Here is a 14,879-nt window from a genome sequence, read left to right as displayed (position 1 = left end):
CAATTTCAGGTGTATCATATTCTTCATTTAACTCATTTAACTGTTGAACAGGCTGGTTTTACTGGGACATGTTGAGCGGTCTCGTTGGCGCGTGTACACGCCCACTGGAAGTGACGTATGCTCTTCCGGTTGCTCTCGCTGGATATTGGATAAGTGCAGTCTATCGGCTGGGACAGGGCGTCTCCCAATTATTCTGCCTAGTTTGTTAATTAAGATTTTAATCTGGAAACATTGCAAGGATTCACGCTGATATTGATGTAAGTAAACTCTCCCTGATTCCTGTTTGTAGCGTTTTGCATGCTAAAGCCACAGTGCTAACGCGTTAGCTAGCTAAAGCTAATGGCTGTTGACTGTGCTGTCACTTGCAGGGATTTTACAGACTGATCCCTTTAAAGCCAGTGAAGTAGTACCAGAAGGAGGTGGATCTTAACTTCAGCTGTGTGGAGATGCCCTCTGCTTTTAGCTTCAGTTAGCTCATCTTTAGCTTCTCAGTCTACATTACCATTGACCAACGTCCTGATGGGTAACAGCGCTCTAAAGTCCCACCTGGAAACGTCCCAGAAGACCGGAGTCTTTCAGCTAACGGAGAAAGGTCTGCTGGAGGTGAGAGCACAGCTCATCAGGGCTGAAACTGATGATATTGTGCCTGTCTGACGGACACAAAGGTCTGAGATGGGATTAGTCCAGTATAAAACGGCAGTAAAGGCGGTGTTTTGTCAGATATTTCTGTTGACATAGCAAAAAGCACCGTGACTTGTTTAAGATGCTTAGATTTCTGACGTTCTTAGTTTCCAGAGGAGCTGCAGCGGTTGACAGCGAACCTGCGGACAGTCGATCTGTCTGGGAACAAGATTGAGGTTCTTCCTGCTGCTGTTGGAAAGTTCCTGCAGCTCAAGACTCTCACGCTCAACAACAACAGACTGAGTGAGTGAAGGAAAAAGAGTTTGATTCTCTTATCACACTAATCTGGAATCTGCCAGTCACACATCTTTGGGAAGGGGGCGTGTCACCCATTTAATGTGCGGGTCTTTGTGTGTCCTCAGCGTGTCTGCCTTCAGAGATCTCCCAGCTGAAGAAACTGGAGACTCTGAGTCTGAATGGGAACCGAATCCAGATGTTGCCTCCTAGTCTGGGCCAGCTGAAGGCTTTGCGCACGCTCTGCTTGTCTGGGAATCACATATCTGAATTCCCAACCGGGCTGGGATCCCTGAGGAATCTGGACCTGCTGGACCTGTCCCGCAACAAGATCCAAAATGTCCCGTTGGAGGTGTCAGAGCTGCAAACCATTGAGATTAACCTGAACCAGAACCAGGTACTAAAGCCTTCATCCTCCATAGCCTCATCCCAGCACAAGTTTGTGGAGGTGCTGCTCCACCTCCTCACTCTTCTCTGCTCTCAGTAGCTGTTTCCACTGTGGTTCTTGATGAGTCCTGGGGACAGGAACTTTACAGGAACCATTCTTCTATTTAAAGAAGACTTTGAGAAAGCTGAATCTAGAGAAGAAAGGCAACCATGGCATCACATCCTGCTCCAAATCAGCAGCATGGAACCACCAACCCCCCCACCCAGTGTTTCTGTGCTGCCCTCAGCACCTACACTGGAGCAGGGACCTGTTTAGGCCCTGTAAAAGATCCTTTAAATTGACATTTGAGGGAGGTTTCTGCAAATACAGCCCCGTAAAATTACCCAGAAGTTTCTGCAGTGGAAACGTGCCGAGTGTTCAGAAAATGTCTTCGACTTTCAGACATACGTTTTGCTCCTCATCGCTGGTAGAACAGATGAATACACAGGTGGCATGCAGGACAGGAAGAGCCCACTCATGCATCTTAATGGTGATCAAAGTTTCTGCTCCTCCAGATCTCCATCCTGTCACCAGAGGTCTCCAAGTGTCCGCGTCTCAAAGTCCTCCGTCTGGAGGAGAACTGCCTGGAACTGTCCTCCATTCCTCTGTCTATCCTGAAAGACTCTCAGGTGTCTCTCTTCTCTGTGGAGGGAAACCTGTTTGAGGTGAAGAACCTTCGAGACCTTGATGGCTACGACCAGGTGAGACTGAACCCCAGCACCCTGCACCCCCTACATAGACTGTACACACACACACACACACACACACACACCCATAGTTTTTAAGCCTTGGTTGTCCTTTGTGAGTCAGAGCTGTTGTTGTGGTTGAGGCTGAAAGTGTCTGTAAGGTTCTCGTGGTTTCCTCCTCAGTATATGGAGCGTTTTACTGCCACCAAGAAGAAGTTTGCCTGAAGACACTGAAGGGGAACCTCAACCTCAGAGCGCCACCCAGAGGTGGAGTCACGAGTGACTCTGCTCATTGCTGCTGCTGCTTGTGCTTAAGAGTTTCCACTACACGACCACAGGATGTGACAGCAGAGACGTTAGGCGTCCAGCGAGGGACGTGAAGACTTGAACCAACGATGGGAAGAAGAGTGACAACCATTTTAACAGCACTTATTAATCCACCGCTTTTTTTTTCTTCTTAATTATGGCTGTAAAGTACTACGTTGCGTAACCTTTGACCTAAACAAATATGACCACCAAGTGTCAACTTTCTTCACCACTGCAGCTGCCACGTCGTTTGGAATCTGGGTGGTTGGGATTGCCGGTGGAGCCATGATGTAGTAGTCTACTGCAGCCCACCACCAGGGGCCACAGTTTTCACTTCTGTCCATCACCCCTGCTCTCACCCTGACACGTGAAGAAGATAATCCTTTTTCTTTAGATCTAAATAAATGTGTTTAATTACTCTGTTCCCCGTGTGGTGGCAGGTTCATCGATATCTGATGGACATCAGATCTTCTGGTGAACTCATTTTTCCATGTTTGAACGCTCAGATATTCAGTTTAATATGCTTTTTTTTTATTTTTTTTATTTGTCTTTATGTTTGGGATGTATGAAGGTTTTTTAACATGAGGAAGAATAGGAATGCAGTTCTGATGTGGCCGAGATGGGGCGCGCAGGTCCTGGTCTCATTTGGTCGGTCACTCTTCTACAGCCTCAAATGCTGTGAAGTTACACAAATCTAAAGCGTACTTCCGGTTACCGTTTTACCGTTAAGAACATTAATGAGGCAGGATATAAGTGCGTCTTGTTTGGAAAAAGTCCAACTCCTACATTTAGAAAGTAAACTAAATGAGGTGGTAGGAACACAGTATATATTATTATTTATTTAAGTCTCCTCTATTGGACCTAAATTTTATTGCGTGAAAATTAAGTAGTCTAAAATCTTTTATTCTGAAGTTCCAGCTGTGTTCCGGTTGGGCCGTATATGTTTGCGTGCTTGACGTCAGAGCCGAGTGGTCTGCGCGAATGAAGAGTTTGTTTGTGCAGTTCGGTTTAACAGGGAGCGACTACCCCGACCCAAATGTAACTTTACTGCGTGTTCGGTTCGTCTCTAGTTTGGGGGTGCGATAAATTTGACTTCGGAGCTTTGACATTTTGTCCTCAGTGTCGGCGAAATTCCTGTTTGTGCAGGTGGGGTCGGTGCTTCGCTGGGAGATGGTGAAGCCGAACCGAACTGAGCCGGGCCGTTTAACTGTGAACGACTGTTGGCGAAAACCCGAAATGAGATGATGTTTGTGTGGATTCTAATCCTTTTACTGGGGAGTCACGAGCGGGCGTTGGGAAACGGTGAGTGTTGACTGGTCCACTTAAAATGAGTGTTCTGATTGTTTTACAAAAACTGTCGTTGAACGTGTCCAAAAGTCTCAGGTTACTGTTTCTTGAAGGAAACATTAGTTTTGTAGTTTTTTAAAAAAACGATTCTTTCTGCACTTTTATTGCATTCTATGCTGTTTTTTCCACAGTTTTTGCAAAAACGAGAATGTGGATCATTAAGTCTTGATCGCCGAATTAAACAAGAACCGTATTTGAACGTGAATGTCCCTCCATTTGTGTTTTTCGAGCGACTGAAGCAAACGAGGCGTAAATTAATCTTAACGCTGAACCTTTTTAAACGGAGTTCGGAGGCACGCGGCAGCTTCCCGAACGTTTCCGAGGAAACCCGAAGGAATGTGACTCCAGAGGCGTCATTATCCCCTAAACAGCTAAACATTTCTGACTAAACATCAGTGACTCATTCCAAGGAGCAGGATTTGGCCACCTTTCTGTGCATTGTTTTGACATATCTTATATATGACTAACAATTTATATTTTCGTTTAACTTTCTGTGTTAAAAAACCCAAAACATTATTCAAGTTAGCTAGTATAGCATTAGCCAATATATTTCTTGGCTAGCTCGTTAAAGTATTCGATTATCAAGTGCGGGGCCCCGAGGAGATATTTTATTCTCTATAGTGTCGGTGTTTTGTTACCGTTTCTTTGATGCACGTGTTCTTTAATATTTCAGTGTCTGCTCGTTATATACATTCATAATATAGTTTTGTCTTTGCTGCTGGTATGTTTGGTGATGTCATCACTGGAGGGAAATGATGGCTGATGTCACAGATGGTTTATTAGAGGCCTGATTGGCTGATGATGTCACAGATGGTTTATGGGAGGCCTGATTGGCTGATGATGTCATCCTGCGCTGATCTCAAAAGTCTGAATGATTCCAAACTGAATTTTCTTATGATTAAATTTCTGGCCAAGACCAAACCCGATGATGTCAACATGAACGCGGTCATATCGATGACGTGGTTGCACATGAACTTTGACCTTTTGTTTGGTAATACGAGGTAAAGGATAGACATTAACTTTGTCATGTGATGTTGATGGTGTTTTATCAGTGTTCTGCTGGTCGTGTCCTGTTTCATGCGCCCGCGTTTCTTCCCGCAGGAGTGTTGTTTACGAAACATCCAGCCAATCAGACGGTGTCTCAGGGCAACTCGATCCAGCTCGGCTGCGCTGTCCAGGGAGTGACAGAACCTGACATTGTGTGGATGAAAGATGGAGAGAAGCTGTACAGCACCGACCAGATGTTCATCACAGTGGGGGAGCAGCACTGGGAGACGTTTCACAGGTTCATCTGATCAACACGCTCGGTCACAACAGTATCGTCCTCGGCACCACCGTCATTGTCAAAGAAAATAAGGACTTTGAGTAAAAGCTTCGACTGTGCCGAGGCATTAAACTCCAGCACTGTTCTGTCGAAAACGCATGAGCTGAATTTTTGCGGGAACTCAAACAGGAAGTGATCTCCTGCTGTGGAGGAGTAAAACCTGCTGAATCAGGAAACAATCAGCAACTTGTCAGAAACCACTCAGATTAATCTGCAGAAGCCAGTTAGTCAAAATAAAACTGGTTCCAAATCCTGTTTACTCCAGTGGAGATTCTGGTCCCAGTTGTGCCACTATGGTTTGATAATTCATAGTCCATGTTAAAGCTGCCGATTCTGATCTGGTACTTTAGTTCCGGGGTCTATATGGTGTTCTGATCTGAGATAAGGTTCTGACTATGTTTGTATGCTTAGTGTGAAGTCGGTCCACCAGCATGATGCTGGTCAGTACTGGTGTGAGGTGGAACATCAAGGTCAGATGCTCTCCTCTAATTCGGCCTGGATTACAGTGGAAGGTGGGACCTTGGACACAGAACTGGTATTGGACCTGCGGCGTTCTCTGACCTCCACCCCTCTTGTTCTGCAGGAGTCCCTCACTTCATCCAGGAACCACGGGATGTGTCGGTCTTTCCCAACGTTCCCTTCAACCTCACCTGTGCTGCTGTAGGTCCTCCAGGGCCTGTGGAGGTGCTGTGGTGGTTCGGTGGAGCCCAGGTGGGAGAACCGAGACCATCACCGTCTGTTCTCCTTGTCCAAGGTCAGAGAACCCTCAGCTGTCCCAGTGCATCATGGGAATTATATCTCCTCCCGTCAGTGCAGTCATCAGCATACTGATGCTGTGTGCAAGAATGTCTTGGACACACACAGGACACACACTGCTCAGGTGTGCTGGGGGGAGGTTGTGTCGGTGTTTAGGAGGTTCCACAGCTTCCAGTTGGAGGTGTCTCTGAACTATCCTCATCTGAGCTGTGATAATGAGGGTGTCCGTCATGCTGTAGGACATCAGCAGCATCAGGAGGGCAACATGCCACCAAAAATGGTAGTTTGAGTCCAAATATAGAAAGTATGACTTGAAACTCTCCCTCTCTCTCTCTCTCTCCTCCTGTGTTTCTGTTTGTGTCTCTGCTCTTCCCCTCACTCTGCACCCCCCCCCCCCCGCCAGGTGTGAATGACAGCCTGAAGTTTTACTGTGAAGCTAAAAACACCAGAGGAATTTCAGTGTCCAGAACAGGAACAGTTCACATCAAAGGTGAGTTTGCTGTCATAATTACACCAGTTGCCATGGTTGCCATTGAACCGTCTAACCTCTGAGTTTCAATCCTCAGGTTAGCATAGCATGATGCGATTGTCCCATGCTTAGCATGGAAAAAAAACATCTCGAGTTTGATGAGAACGTCAACAAACAAGAGCCCTGAAGACAATTATCCCTTTGAACTACTAGCATCAGAGCTAATGTGTGCCATCATTGTTTACATAGCAACGTTAGCATACTTCAGACGCTCACATTAGCCACATGACTGGTTAATGACGCTCTGGTGGTCTCTCTCAGTCTTGCCAGCAGCTCCAGTGCAGCTTCAGGTTCTGAGCACAGTGGACAACGTCACATTGTCATGGAAACCAGGATTCAATGGGCACTCCGAGCTGTCTGCCTGCAACATTCAGGTCTCACTCTCTCTCTCTCTCACACACACACACACACACACCACGAGGTTTTGAAGGTGTCTCTGCCCACTTGCCTCATCAGGTGTTGATGCGTTCTCCCAGGAGAGTGGAGCTTCCTCAGCAGAAGGTTCTGGTTCCTCCTCACCTGCATGTTCTATCGGGCATAAACAGCCACTCCAACTACAGCGTTCGGGTGTCCTGTGTCAACGAGGTGGGCGCGTCTCCCTTCTCTCATTGGCTGCAATTCCAGACACCCGAGTCAGGTGAGGCCATTTTTTGAAGTGAATCAATGCCTCGGTTGATTTATTAATTGATTTGAAGCAATAAAACAGAGTGAACCCAAGGAGCGAGCCGCTGCCAGTGTGTGTATCTGTCACAGGGTGTGTGTGTGTGTGTGTGTGGGGGCAGGCCCACAATGATGTGGACATGCCCCGATGCTCATCATTACTGCCCCAGCCATTGGTAAATAGCCCCACGAACATGTGGGTTAGCCGTTCTAGGCAAGGCTAAGGGAGCCCATGCTAGCAGAAAAGCAATGTGCATAACAGGCACACGGAGCCAGGACCCCAACAGTCTCCTACAGCCCTGATGAGGAACTGGTTGTCCCAGACCCACCCAGGCCATCAGACTTACCTCATCATGGGGGCACAGCCCCTACACCACTATAAAACTCCTTGGGCAAATACATGCCTCTGATCAGGGTGATTACCTGGATTTACATCGGGAGAAGGTTCCAGTGGACGGGAACTCTGCACAAATCCTGGAACATCAGGACTCTGCTGGACTGAAAGACCCCAAAGAAGACGGCTGCTGGCAGCTGAACTGAGGCACTGTAACGTCAATACTGCTGCACTCAGTGATCCTGGGCTCCATGACCAAGGCTCATATTACATATTACTCCTTGCTGCTGCTTCTGTGAAGGTCCTGGCCAGAGGGATTCATTAATTAACATCAGTCATTACTCCCACCGTGCAAAGAGACTCCTGTGGGATCCTTCTTGGGTTTGAATGCCGAGACAAGTTTGTGAACATCCTAACAGGTCCAGGACGGAGTGAATGTTAGGATGTAAAGGCATACAGCAGGTTGGGAGTGATCATCACCACAGCTAAAACAGGTTGTGTGTCAGTGCAACACCCCTTCAAACACCCGGGAGCATCCTCTGTAAAGACAAAAGTGTTGACAACAAACTCCAAAACAAGAATCCAGCAAGCATTGGCCGCATTTGGGAGACTCGGGTGCCGGGTCTTTCCAAAACACGGCTCTATGTATTCACACAGAAGTATCCATCGGTCAGAGCATCGCCACCCTCCTGGGCTGCTGTGAAGCCCGGGTCACCTACACTCACCTCGTGAACTCTCTGGCACGTCTCTCATCCGAGGTCTTGAGCACATTCTGGGAATTGCTTGGCAGGATCGAGTGCCTCAAACTGAAATCCCAAAGGAAAACAGGCTGCAGGAGTGTTGAAGCACCTCACCACCATGTTCTCAGGATGCCCCAAAATGGAATCCCGTCCTGGCCATCTACACCGTGGACCGAAACACCTGGAAGCAGCTCGCCTTAGATGTCTGCGTGTCTGTCTGTGGCTGTGTGTTTGTCTGTATCTGTCAGTGTGTGTTGCTCTGTGTATCTGTGTGAGTGGGGGTCCAGCTGGAGGTGATCCAGTAGATTCCAGTTCTCTCTCCACAATCAGCTTTTGTGTGTGTCCTGGATGCATATGAAAGAGCTGGTTTGTGCTGCGGCCCCTGCAGTGCCCCCTGCAGGCCGCAGATGGACGCTTCCTTCCTCTGTCGTCAGAGACGAGACTGATGAGTGTATCTGCGGAGTGTTGTCATGTGATCACCCGTCTCCCTGCTCTCAGTTCCCTCGGAGGCACCTAGGAACCTGACGTTTGAGCTGTCGGATGACCAGCTGCTTCTGAGCTGGGCAGTGCTGCAGCAGGAGGAGCTCCATGGAAACCTGCTGGCTTATAAGGTGCAGTGGACCCTGGGAGGAGAAGCACAGGTGAGCTGACCTCACACACACGTGTATCATTGGGTGGACGGGGGGGGGGGGGCTTTTAGTAGCCTCCTCAGCTCAGGGTTTGGGGCACGATGCAGCATCCAGATGTTGAGCTTCAGTTTGATTTCTTCTTGTGTTGTGGGTGTGCGTTTGCATGCAGGAACCTCTGTTGTTTAAGGAGAACCTGGCTCACCTCTCAGGAGGAGGACGCTTTTTTAATTCCTCCTTCCAAGTGTCTGCGTGTACCAGCGTAGGTTGTGGACCCTGGAGCACCCCGGTGATGGTTCTGCCCACCTCAGGTAAGCAGGCTTTTGGTGATCTGATGAATGGTCCCTGTCCTGAACCTCTGTCGACCCTCCAGTCCAGCTCCAGGGCCAGCGGAGCCACATGTGGGTGGGCCTGCTATTCGGGGTGCTTGTGGCCACTGTAGTGGGCCTGCTGCTGTCTGTCCTTGCTCGCCACCGAGGAAAAGACACTCCGTTTGGGTAAGATAAAGACCGGGTGAACACAGAAACAGGAAAAGGTGTTGGTATAAAGCGTGTCTGTGTGTGTCTGTGTGTGTGTGTGTGTGTGTGTGTGTGTGTGTGTGTGTGTGCGCAGGTCGGCCTTTAAAGCTCCTGGCCCAGAGAGTTTGGTTTCTTTCACAGCAGCTCGATCCTTCAGCAGAACCTGTTCTGAGCCGCAGGACTCCACCTGTGAGTACATCGTCAAGATCACGGTTCGTTGTACATGCTTGCACTGTTGCCATGGCGATGGCGTGTCCTCACTGAAACAGTTTTTGTTGTGAAAACTCGCAAACCAACATGGAGGTGGACTCGGTGTGAAAATGTGACCATGGTAACCTGCACATGTGTGTTTCTAGTGGACAGTCTTGGAATCAACAACGACCTGAAGAATAAACTCCAGGACGTCCTGATTCCAGAGCGGCTGCTCACACTGGGACACATGCTGGGGAAAGGTAGGACACACTCGTGTTCCTGAATGTGTGTCCAAAGTTGTGGAAACACACTGACACCTAAATGATAAGATGCTGAACTGTGTGTGTGTGTGTGTGTGTGTGTGTGTGTGTGTGTGTGTGTGTGTGTGTGTGTGTGTGTGTGTGTGTGTGTGTGTGTGTGTGTGTGTGTACCTGCACAGGGGAGTTTGGATCAGTGCGCGAGGCCTTTCTGAAGCTGGATGACTCGTCTGTCCAGAAGGTGGCAGTTAAAGTGCTGAAATGTGAGTAGTGGGACTTCTTCTGTGGTATGTTGATCAGGACGATGTAAATATGACCGTGTGTGTGTGTGTGTACAGCTGACATTACATCATCGGGAGACATTGAACAATGTCTTAAAGAAGCTGCCTACATGAAGGACTTTGACCATCCAAATGTCATCAAGCTGACGGGTAACCCTCACACCTGCTTGTCCTGAAACTGGAGCTCAGGAGAATTGATTGACAGCTCTCCTGTCAAATAGGAGTGAGTCTGCAGCGGCGCCCGGGCCAGCGGTTGCCGGTCCCGATGGTGGTCCTCCCATTCATGAAGCACGGAGATCTGCACACGTTTCTGCTTCTGTCACGACTGGGAGAACAGCCCTTTGTAAGTGTCACGCAGCAAGCAGCTGCTGTAGCAGGAACATCTGGGACCTCTTTCAACGTTGTAATCTCCTTCAGGACCTCAACCTGCAGACACTCCTGCACTTCATGTTGGACGTTGCTCGTGGGATGGCGTACCTGAGCAGCCGCAGCATCATCCACAGAGACCTCGCTGCTAGAAACTGCATGTCAGTCCTCCGATCAGACGTTGGAACAGCAGCATCTGACTGACAGGCTGATAAGAGTGTGTGTGTGTGTGTGTGTGTGTGTGTGTAGGTTGAATGAGAACATGAGTGTGTGTGTTGCAGACTTTGGCCTCTCCAAGAAGATCTACAGTGGAGATTATTACAGACAGGGTTCAGTGTCCAAACTGCCTGTGAAGTGGATCGCTCTGGAGAGTTTGGCTGACAACGTGTACACCACACAGAGTGATGTGGTACACACACACACACACACACACACATCCAACAGTGTGTGGGCTTGGAAATGAAAGTTGACCCCTGACCTTCATGTCAGCTAACTGAATTTCTGTAGGTTTCATTAGCATCACTGTGTAGCATGGCTGAGTATTACCAGGTTTCATTAGGGAAAGAGTGTAATAACACTGTGTAATAACAGGTTTAATTCATGTGGCCCATAGTGCCATTTAGCGCTGACTCAAGTAGCAACGCCTTCCGGCTGACAGTAAGTTTGTTTACTCTCCTGTCGTGTGTGTGTCAGTGGGCATTTGGTGTGACGATGTGGGAGATCATAACCCGAGGTCAAACTCCATACCCGGGCGTGGAGAACTCTGAGATCTACGAGTTCCTGATCAAAGGAGAACGTCTGAAGAAGCCTGCAGAGTGTCGAGACGACATGTGAGACACACACACACACACACACACTCAGCGAGGCGTGGGCTCCATTGTTGTCCAGTCAGAGCTGACCTGACCTGTATTTTCTTTCTTTCGTTGGTCCGTTTGTGGTGCCTCAGATATGAACTCATGCACAGCTGTTGGAGTCCAGTCCCCAAATGTCGTCCCAGTTTTCAGCAGCTCGTGCTCCAGCTGGAAGCGCTGGCCCACAGCCTGAGCCCCACCCCTCCGCTGAGGGAACCGCTGCATTACGTTAACCTGGAAGACAACGAGACCGAGATGGAGTCGGGGCCCAGAGTGCCCCCCTCAGAGGAGGAGGCCAGGCTTGGGGCCGGGACCCTGAGCTGGAGTGTCCCTTGGCAACATGAGATGGAGGACGGGGCGGCGGACTGGCTGATGGTCGGCTCAGGCGCCGCACATGCTATTGGAGGAGACTACCGGTACATCATTGGCCCCTGTGGAGTTCCTGGGGAGGAGGAGCAGCAGAATGGAAGAGCAGGGCTGATGAGGGAGGAGTCTGGAAATGGACTCCAGGAAGACGTCAAGGATGAGGATGATGATGTCATCATCCATGTCTAACTAAACAACCGTAGCACTCATTCCAATGGAAATGTGAGGGTTTGGACAATGTTCTCAGCATAGGCACACACACACACACACACGTACACGGCACGCTAAACTGTGTCAACTACAACTGTGGCACATTAGCTTAGCACAGCACTTTTATCTCTGACCGAAAAAAAAAAAAACCCGATGGTGCCCACATCAGTATTTGCTCCCCACTCTTACACCTACGGAGCAGGTGAAGTCGTGTTGTTGTTTCGTCGTCATGCAACTCGTACTGTATGTTCTTGGTACTGTATGGCTGCAGCACCGGTGGCGTGCGCTCATTTTTCTTTACTTGAACAAACATATTCTTGATTTCGGTCTCGGATGAAGTGATTGTTTCTTTAAGATGTAAATAATAATTGATCAGTTTCCGACTGACAGACCTGAGTGGGCCATGGGCTATTGTGCCCCTGAGCAAGGCACCTGATCCCCATTACTCTCCAGACCCAGTAAAGTGCTGCTCCTGTGCCCGACTGGTGTTTTCACCCGTTAAAGATGCAGAGGTCAAATTCACTTATTGGTGCATGTGCAAATATTTTGGTTTATCTTCTCGAGACATTTTAAAGCTATGTATCAGAGCTGGTGGCTGTAATAACTGATGTATAAATTGTAGATGTATCTGATCTTGTATAGATGTGAGGACCACACACCTGTTCCAGTTGAACTTCCCGCCTTGATGTTTCTGCTGCCGGGACAGAATATTTTAACAGATTCTTATTGTAAAACTGCCTCAGAGATCAAGCCAGACATGAAGCTGGCCTTCTAACCCGCCACTAATGTCAAATCTGTCTACACAGATCAATAATAAAATGATTTGTGCCACACACACACCTCTGAATGATTCCGACACCGACAGCTGGAAACTTTATTCAGTCATTTTCAGCACACGTGAACAACTTTGACAGCAGCACCTGTTGTAGAACTTCTGAGCGGCCCAGCGGTGGAACGCTAACGCCACCTCACACAGCACCCTTTTGGATGTTTACATCCTCACCTGGGCTTGTGGAACATGTGCCACTACGTCACTAAATGGAGGATATCTGAACCATTTCCTCAGAATACTGACGGGTCTTTTTGTGTCAAGTGAAAGCTTCTGGAGGAACGTGGAATAGAAAATCCGTGTGAATGTAGTTTTTTCAGGAGGCTCCTGGTTATTCGTCCAGGGTTCCGGAGCTCATCACTGAGACAAGAGGACACACATGCTCATTCCTGGCCGAATGTGAGTGGACCGTGGGACGAGCCTGGACGTCATCTTTAACATACAAGAACACAGTGATGTTTCAAGTCTTTGACTGGTCGTCTGCACCATTGACTAGCACCGAGGAAGTCCTTTTGGACTGGTTCTGTTGGCCTTATTGACTGATGCAGGTTGTAATAGTTTCTCCATCCCACCTCCACTGACATACTGGTCGTACCAGTAGCATACCAGTAAGAATGGCTGTGAGTCCACCACACGCAGCTAGAGACATGTGACCTTGTTTCTAAAGTCGAGTTACATCAACGTAGCATGAGCTAATGTTTAATCTGCATTCAAGTGAGTTTTGTGGAGCATCTTCAGTCACCAGGTCAGGAAGTCAGAGCGACACGATGGTCTCTTTGTGATCTCCAGAACAGCTGTAAAAGAGAAACACTGGTTGTCAGGAGAAGGCGGCAAAAAGTGAACTCCGCCTCCACCTCTGATCAAAATGGGGTTATGATCAGACCGACTGGTCCTGACAAGCTTCTCATCGAAGATGGACGCTCCCACAGTAACCTGGGAAGTGTGTTGATGTTCTTCACCAAAACCAGCCACTGCTGCACAGCAGACCAAATTAATTGCTCCATGCACACCAGACTGCTTCCTTCTACTCTTATGCACTGTGTAGGAGTCTATTTGAAATATTGCTGCTTTTATCTGTCAGTTTGTGCCAACACATTTCCAAAGGTGCCTCCTCGGGTGTTGAAGCACTTTGAGAACAATTTACTATGCAAAAATGCCGCTTTTGTGTTTATTGAGCCATTTGGTAGAAAGAAGTGTTGCAGAGGATTGGTGGAAAGACCATACATAAAATCCTTTAAATAATCTGAATGGATTGTTATACAGCCCAGAATTTAAGTGTAGATGAACTACAGTTTGATTTGTTAAACCAGAATTTAGACCGTTTACACCAATCTTTTGCTTTAGTTGACTTTAGTTGATCATTTAAGACTCACCATCTCATTTAATTTTTTTTTTCTTTCCAAACCAGCTTCTGATTTTGACCACTTTTCAACCGTTGCACATCCTAGAATTTCCTAAGGACACTTTTCAGTTTAAATTCTGAGCTCAAATTCTGCTATCTGCTCACGTGACCATAATCTAGGCATATTAAGAGTTAAGAAGTGTGTTTTTTTATTACAACTCCGCTAGCTCATCCACAACTGTAATAACACACTGTAACCACGTGGGTACTTTTAACTGTTCGGTTTTCCAAGCTGGATGCCAGTGAGCTGTTCCGGCTACTTCCGGTCTTGTGTTGTGGCCCTGACGCTAACCGGAAGTCAGTTGTGTCACTGCCGCTACAACACACGCATTTATAACAGTACATGTACGCGCAGCAAGCTACGCACATAGGACACAGGCAGGCTTGTTCTGCAGTTGGACAAAATGGGAGTTTTCCCTGTTTCCACACAAAAAAATTTCCCTGGATTTGCTTCCTGTAAAACGCGAACGAACTGTTTACGCGTCTCAGACTGCGCACTTATTTATACGGGAACTATCTGTTATGGCGGAGGCGTTTAGTTGATCGGATCGTCACTGAGAACTCGGCGACGTTTCCCGTTAAAAACAGTTTTAAAGAGTCGACCTCCACCGTAATTACGAAGCAGATGCCACGGATCACGAGCGACAGCCTCGATGAAAGCTGTAGACACAGATATTGACGCCGATAACAGTTCTGCGCAGGTCCACCATGTTACCGTGAACACTAACTCCGTCCAGTTTGACGGATGCCGCATTTACCCGGCTAACAGAGCTAATCGCCACCATCCCGGTGCCACCGCCATCCGAGGTTTCCACACAGTCCACGACGGGTCTGGCGGCTGTGCCGATAATCCACGGGTCTCCGCTCACCCCTGCCAAAAACCGCGCCGATGTCCGGAGCGGGTGCTGACAGCCGCGGATAAGACGTCGGAACCAGGTAGTTACAGACAAGATGGCG

General features: G+C 48.3%; 2 protein-coding genes and 1 long non-coding RNA gene across 4 annotated transcripts; 2 read left to right on the top strand and 1 right to left on the bottom strand.

Moving 5' to 3' along the window:
* The first annotated feature begins 95 nt into the window (after positions 1-95).
* On the top strand, positions 96-2,751 carry lrrc57 (leucine rich repeat containing 57). Its single transcript, XM_003962800.3, has 6 exons — positions 96-257; positions 369-603; positions 789-924; positions 1,044-1,312; positions 1,858-2,043; positions 2,212-2,751. The coding sequence occupies exons 2-6, from the start codon at positions 520-522 to the stop codon at positions 2,251-2,253; spliced, it is 717 nt and encodes a 238-aa protein (XP_003962849.1). The 5' UTR covers positions 96-257; positions 369-519; the 3' UTR covers positions 2,254-2,751.
* Positions 2,752-2,895: 144 nt separating this feature from the next.
* tyro3 (TYRO3 protein tyrosine kinase) lies at positions 2,896-12,525 on the top strand. Of its 2 annotated transcripts, none has more exons than XM_011619963.2 (20): positions 2,896-3,372; positions 3,481-3,636; positions 4,783-4,966; positions 5,417-5,517; positions 5,589-5,759; positions 6,165-6,251; positions 6,552-6,664; positions 6,747-6,927; positions 8,523-8,665; positions 8,823-8,961; positions 9,024-9,147; positions 9,263-9,357; positions 9,525-9,620; positions 9,800-9,880; positions 9,956-10,048; positions 10,120-10,241; positions 10,316-10,425; positions 10,514-10,673; positions 10,958-11,094; positions 11,211-12,525. In XM_011619963.2, exons 2-20 carry the CDS (start codon positions 3,576-3,578, stop codon positions 11,668-11,670), a joined length of 2,658 nt encoding a protein of 885 aa, XP_011618265.2. In that variant the 5' UTR covers positions 2,896-3,372; positions 3,481-3,575; the 3' UTR covers positions 11,671-12,525. The 2 variants fall into 2 exon arrangements, with proteins under 2 accessions (XP_011618265.2, XP_011618258.2); XM_011619956.2 differs by having other exon boundaries at positions 2,896-3,392.
* Positions 12,526-12,535: 10 nt separating this feature from the next.
* Positions 12,536-14,818, bottom strand: LOC115248903 (uncharacterized). Its single transcript, XR_003887624.1, has 2 exons — positions 14,681-14,818; positions 12,536-13,314 (listed from the first exon to the last, which is right to left on the bottom strand). It is a non-coding gene; the product is annotated as an uncharacterized lncRNA (long non-coding RNA).
* Between the last annotated feature and the right edge of the window lie 61 nt (positions 14,819-14,879).

The sequence above is a fragment of the Takifugu rubripes genome, chromosome 2, assembly GCF_901000725.2.
Source record: "Takifugu rubripes chromosome 2, fTakRub1.2, whole genome shotgun sequence".
Taxonomy (NCBI): domain Eukaryota; kingdom Metazoa; phylum Chordata; class Actinopteri; order Tetraodontiformes; family Tetraodontidae; genus Takifugu; species Takifugu rubripes.
Note: the sequence above shows the minus strand (reverse complement) of the source record. Positions and strands in the feature narration are given on the sequence as shown.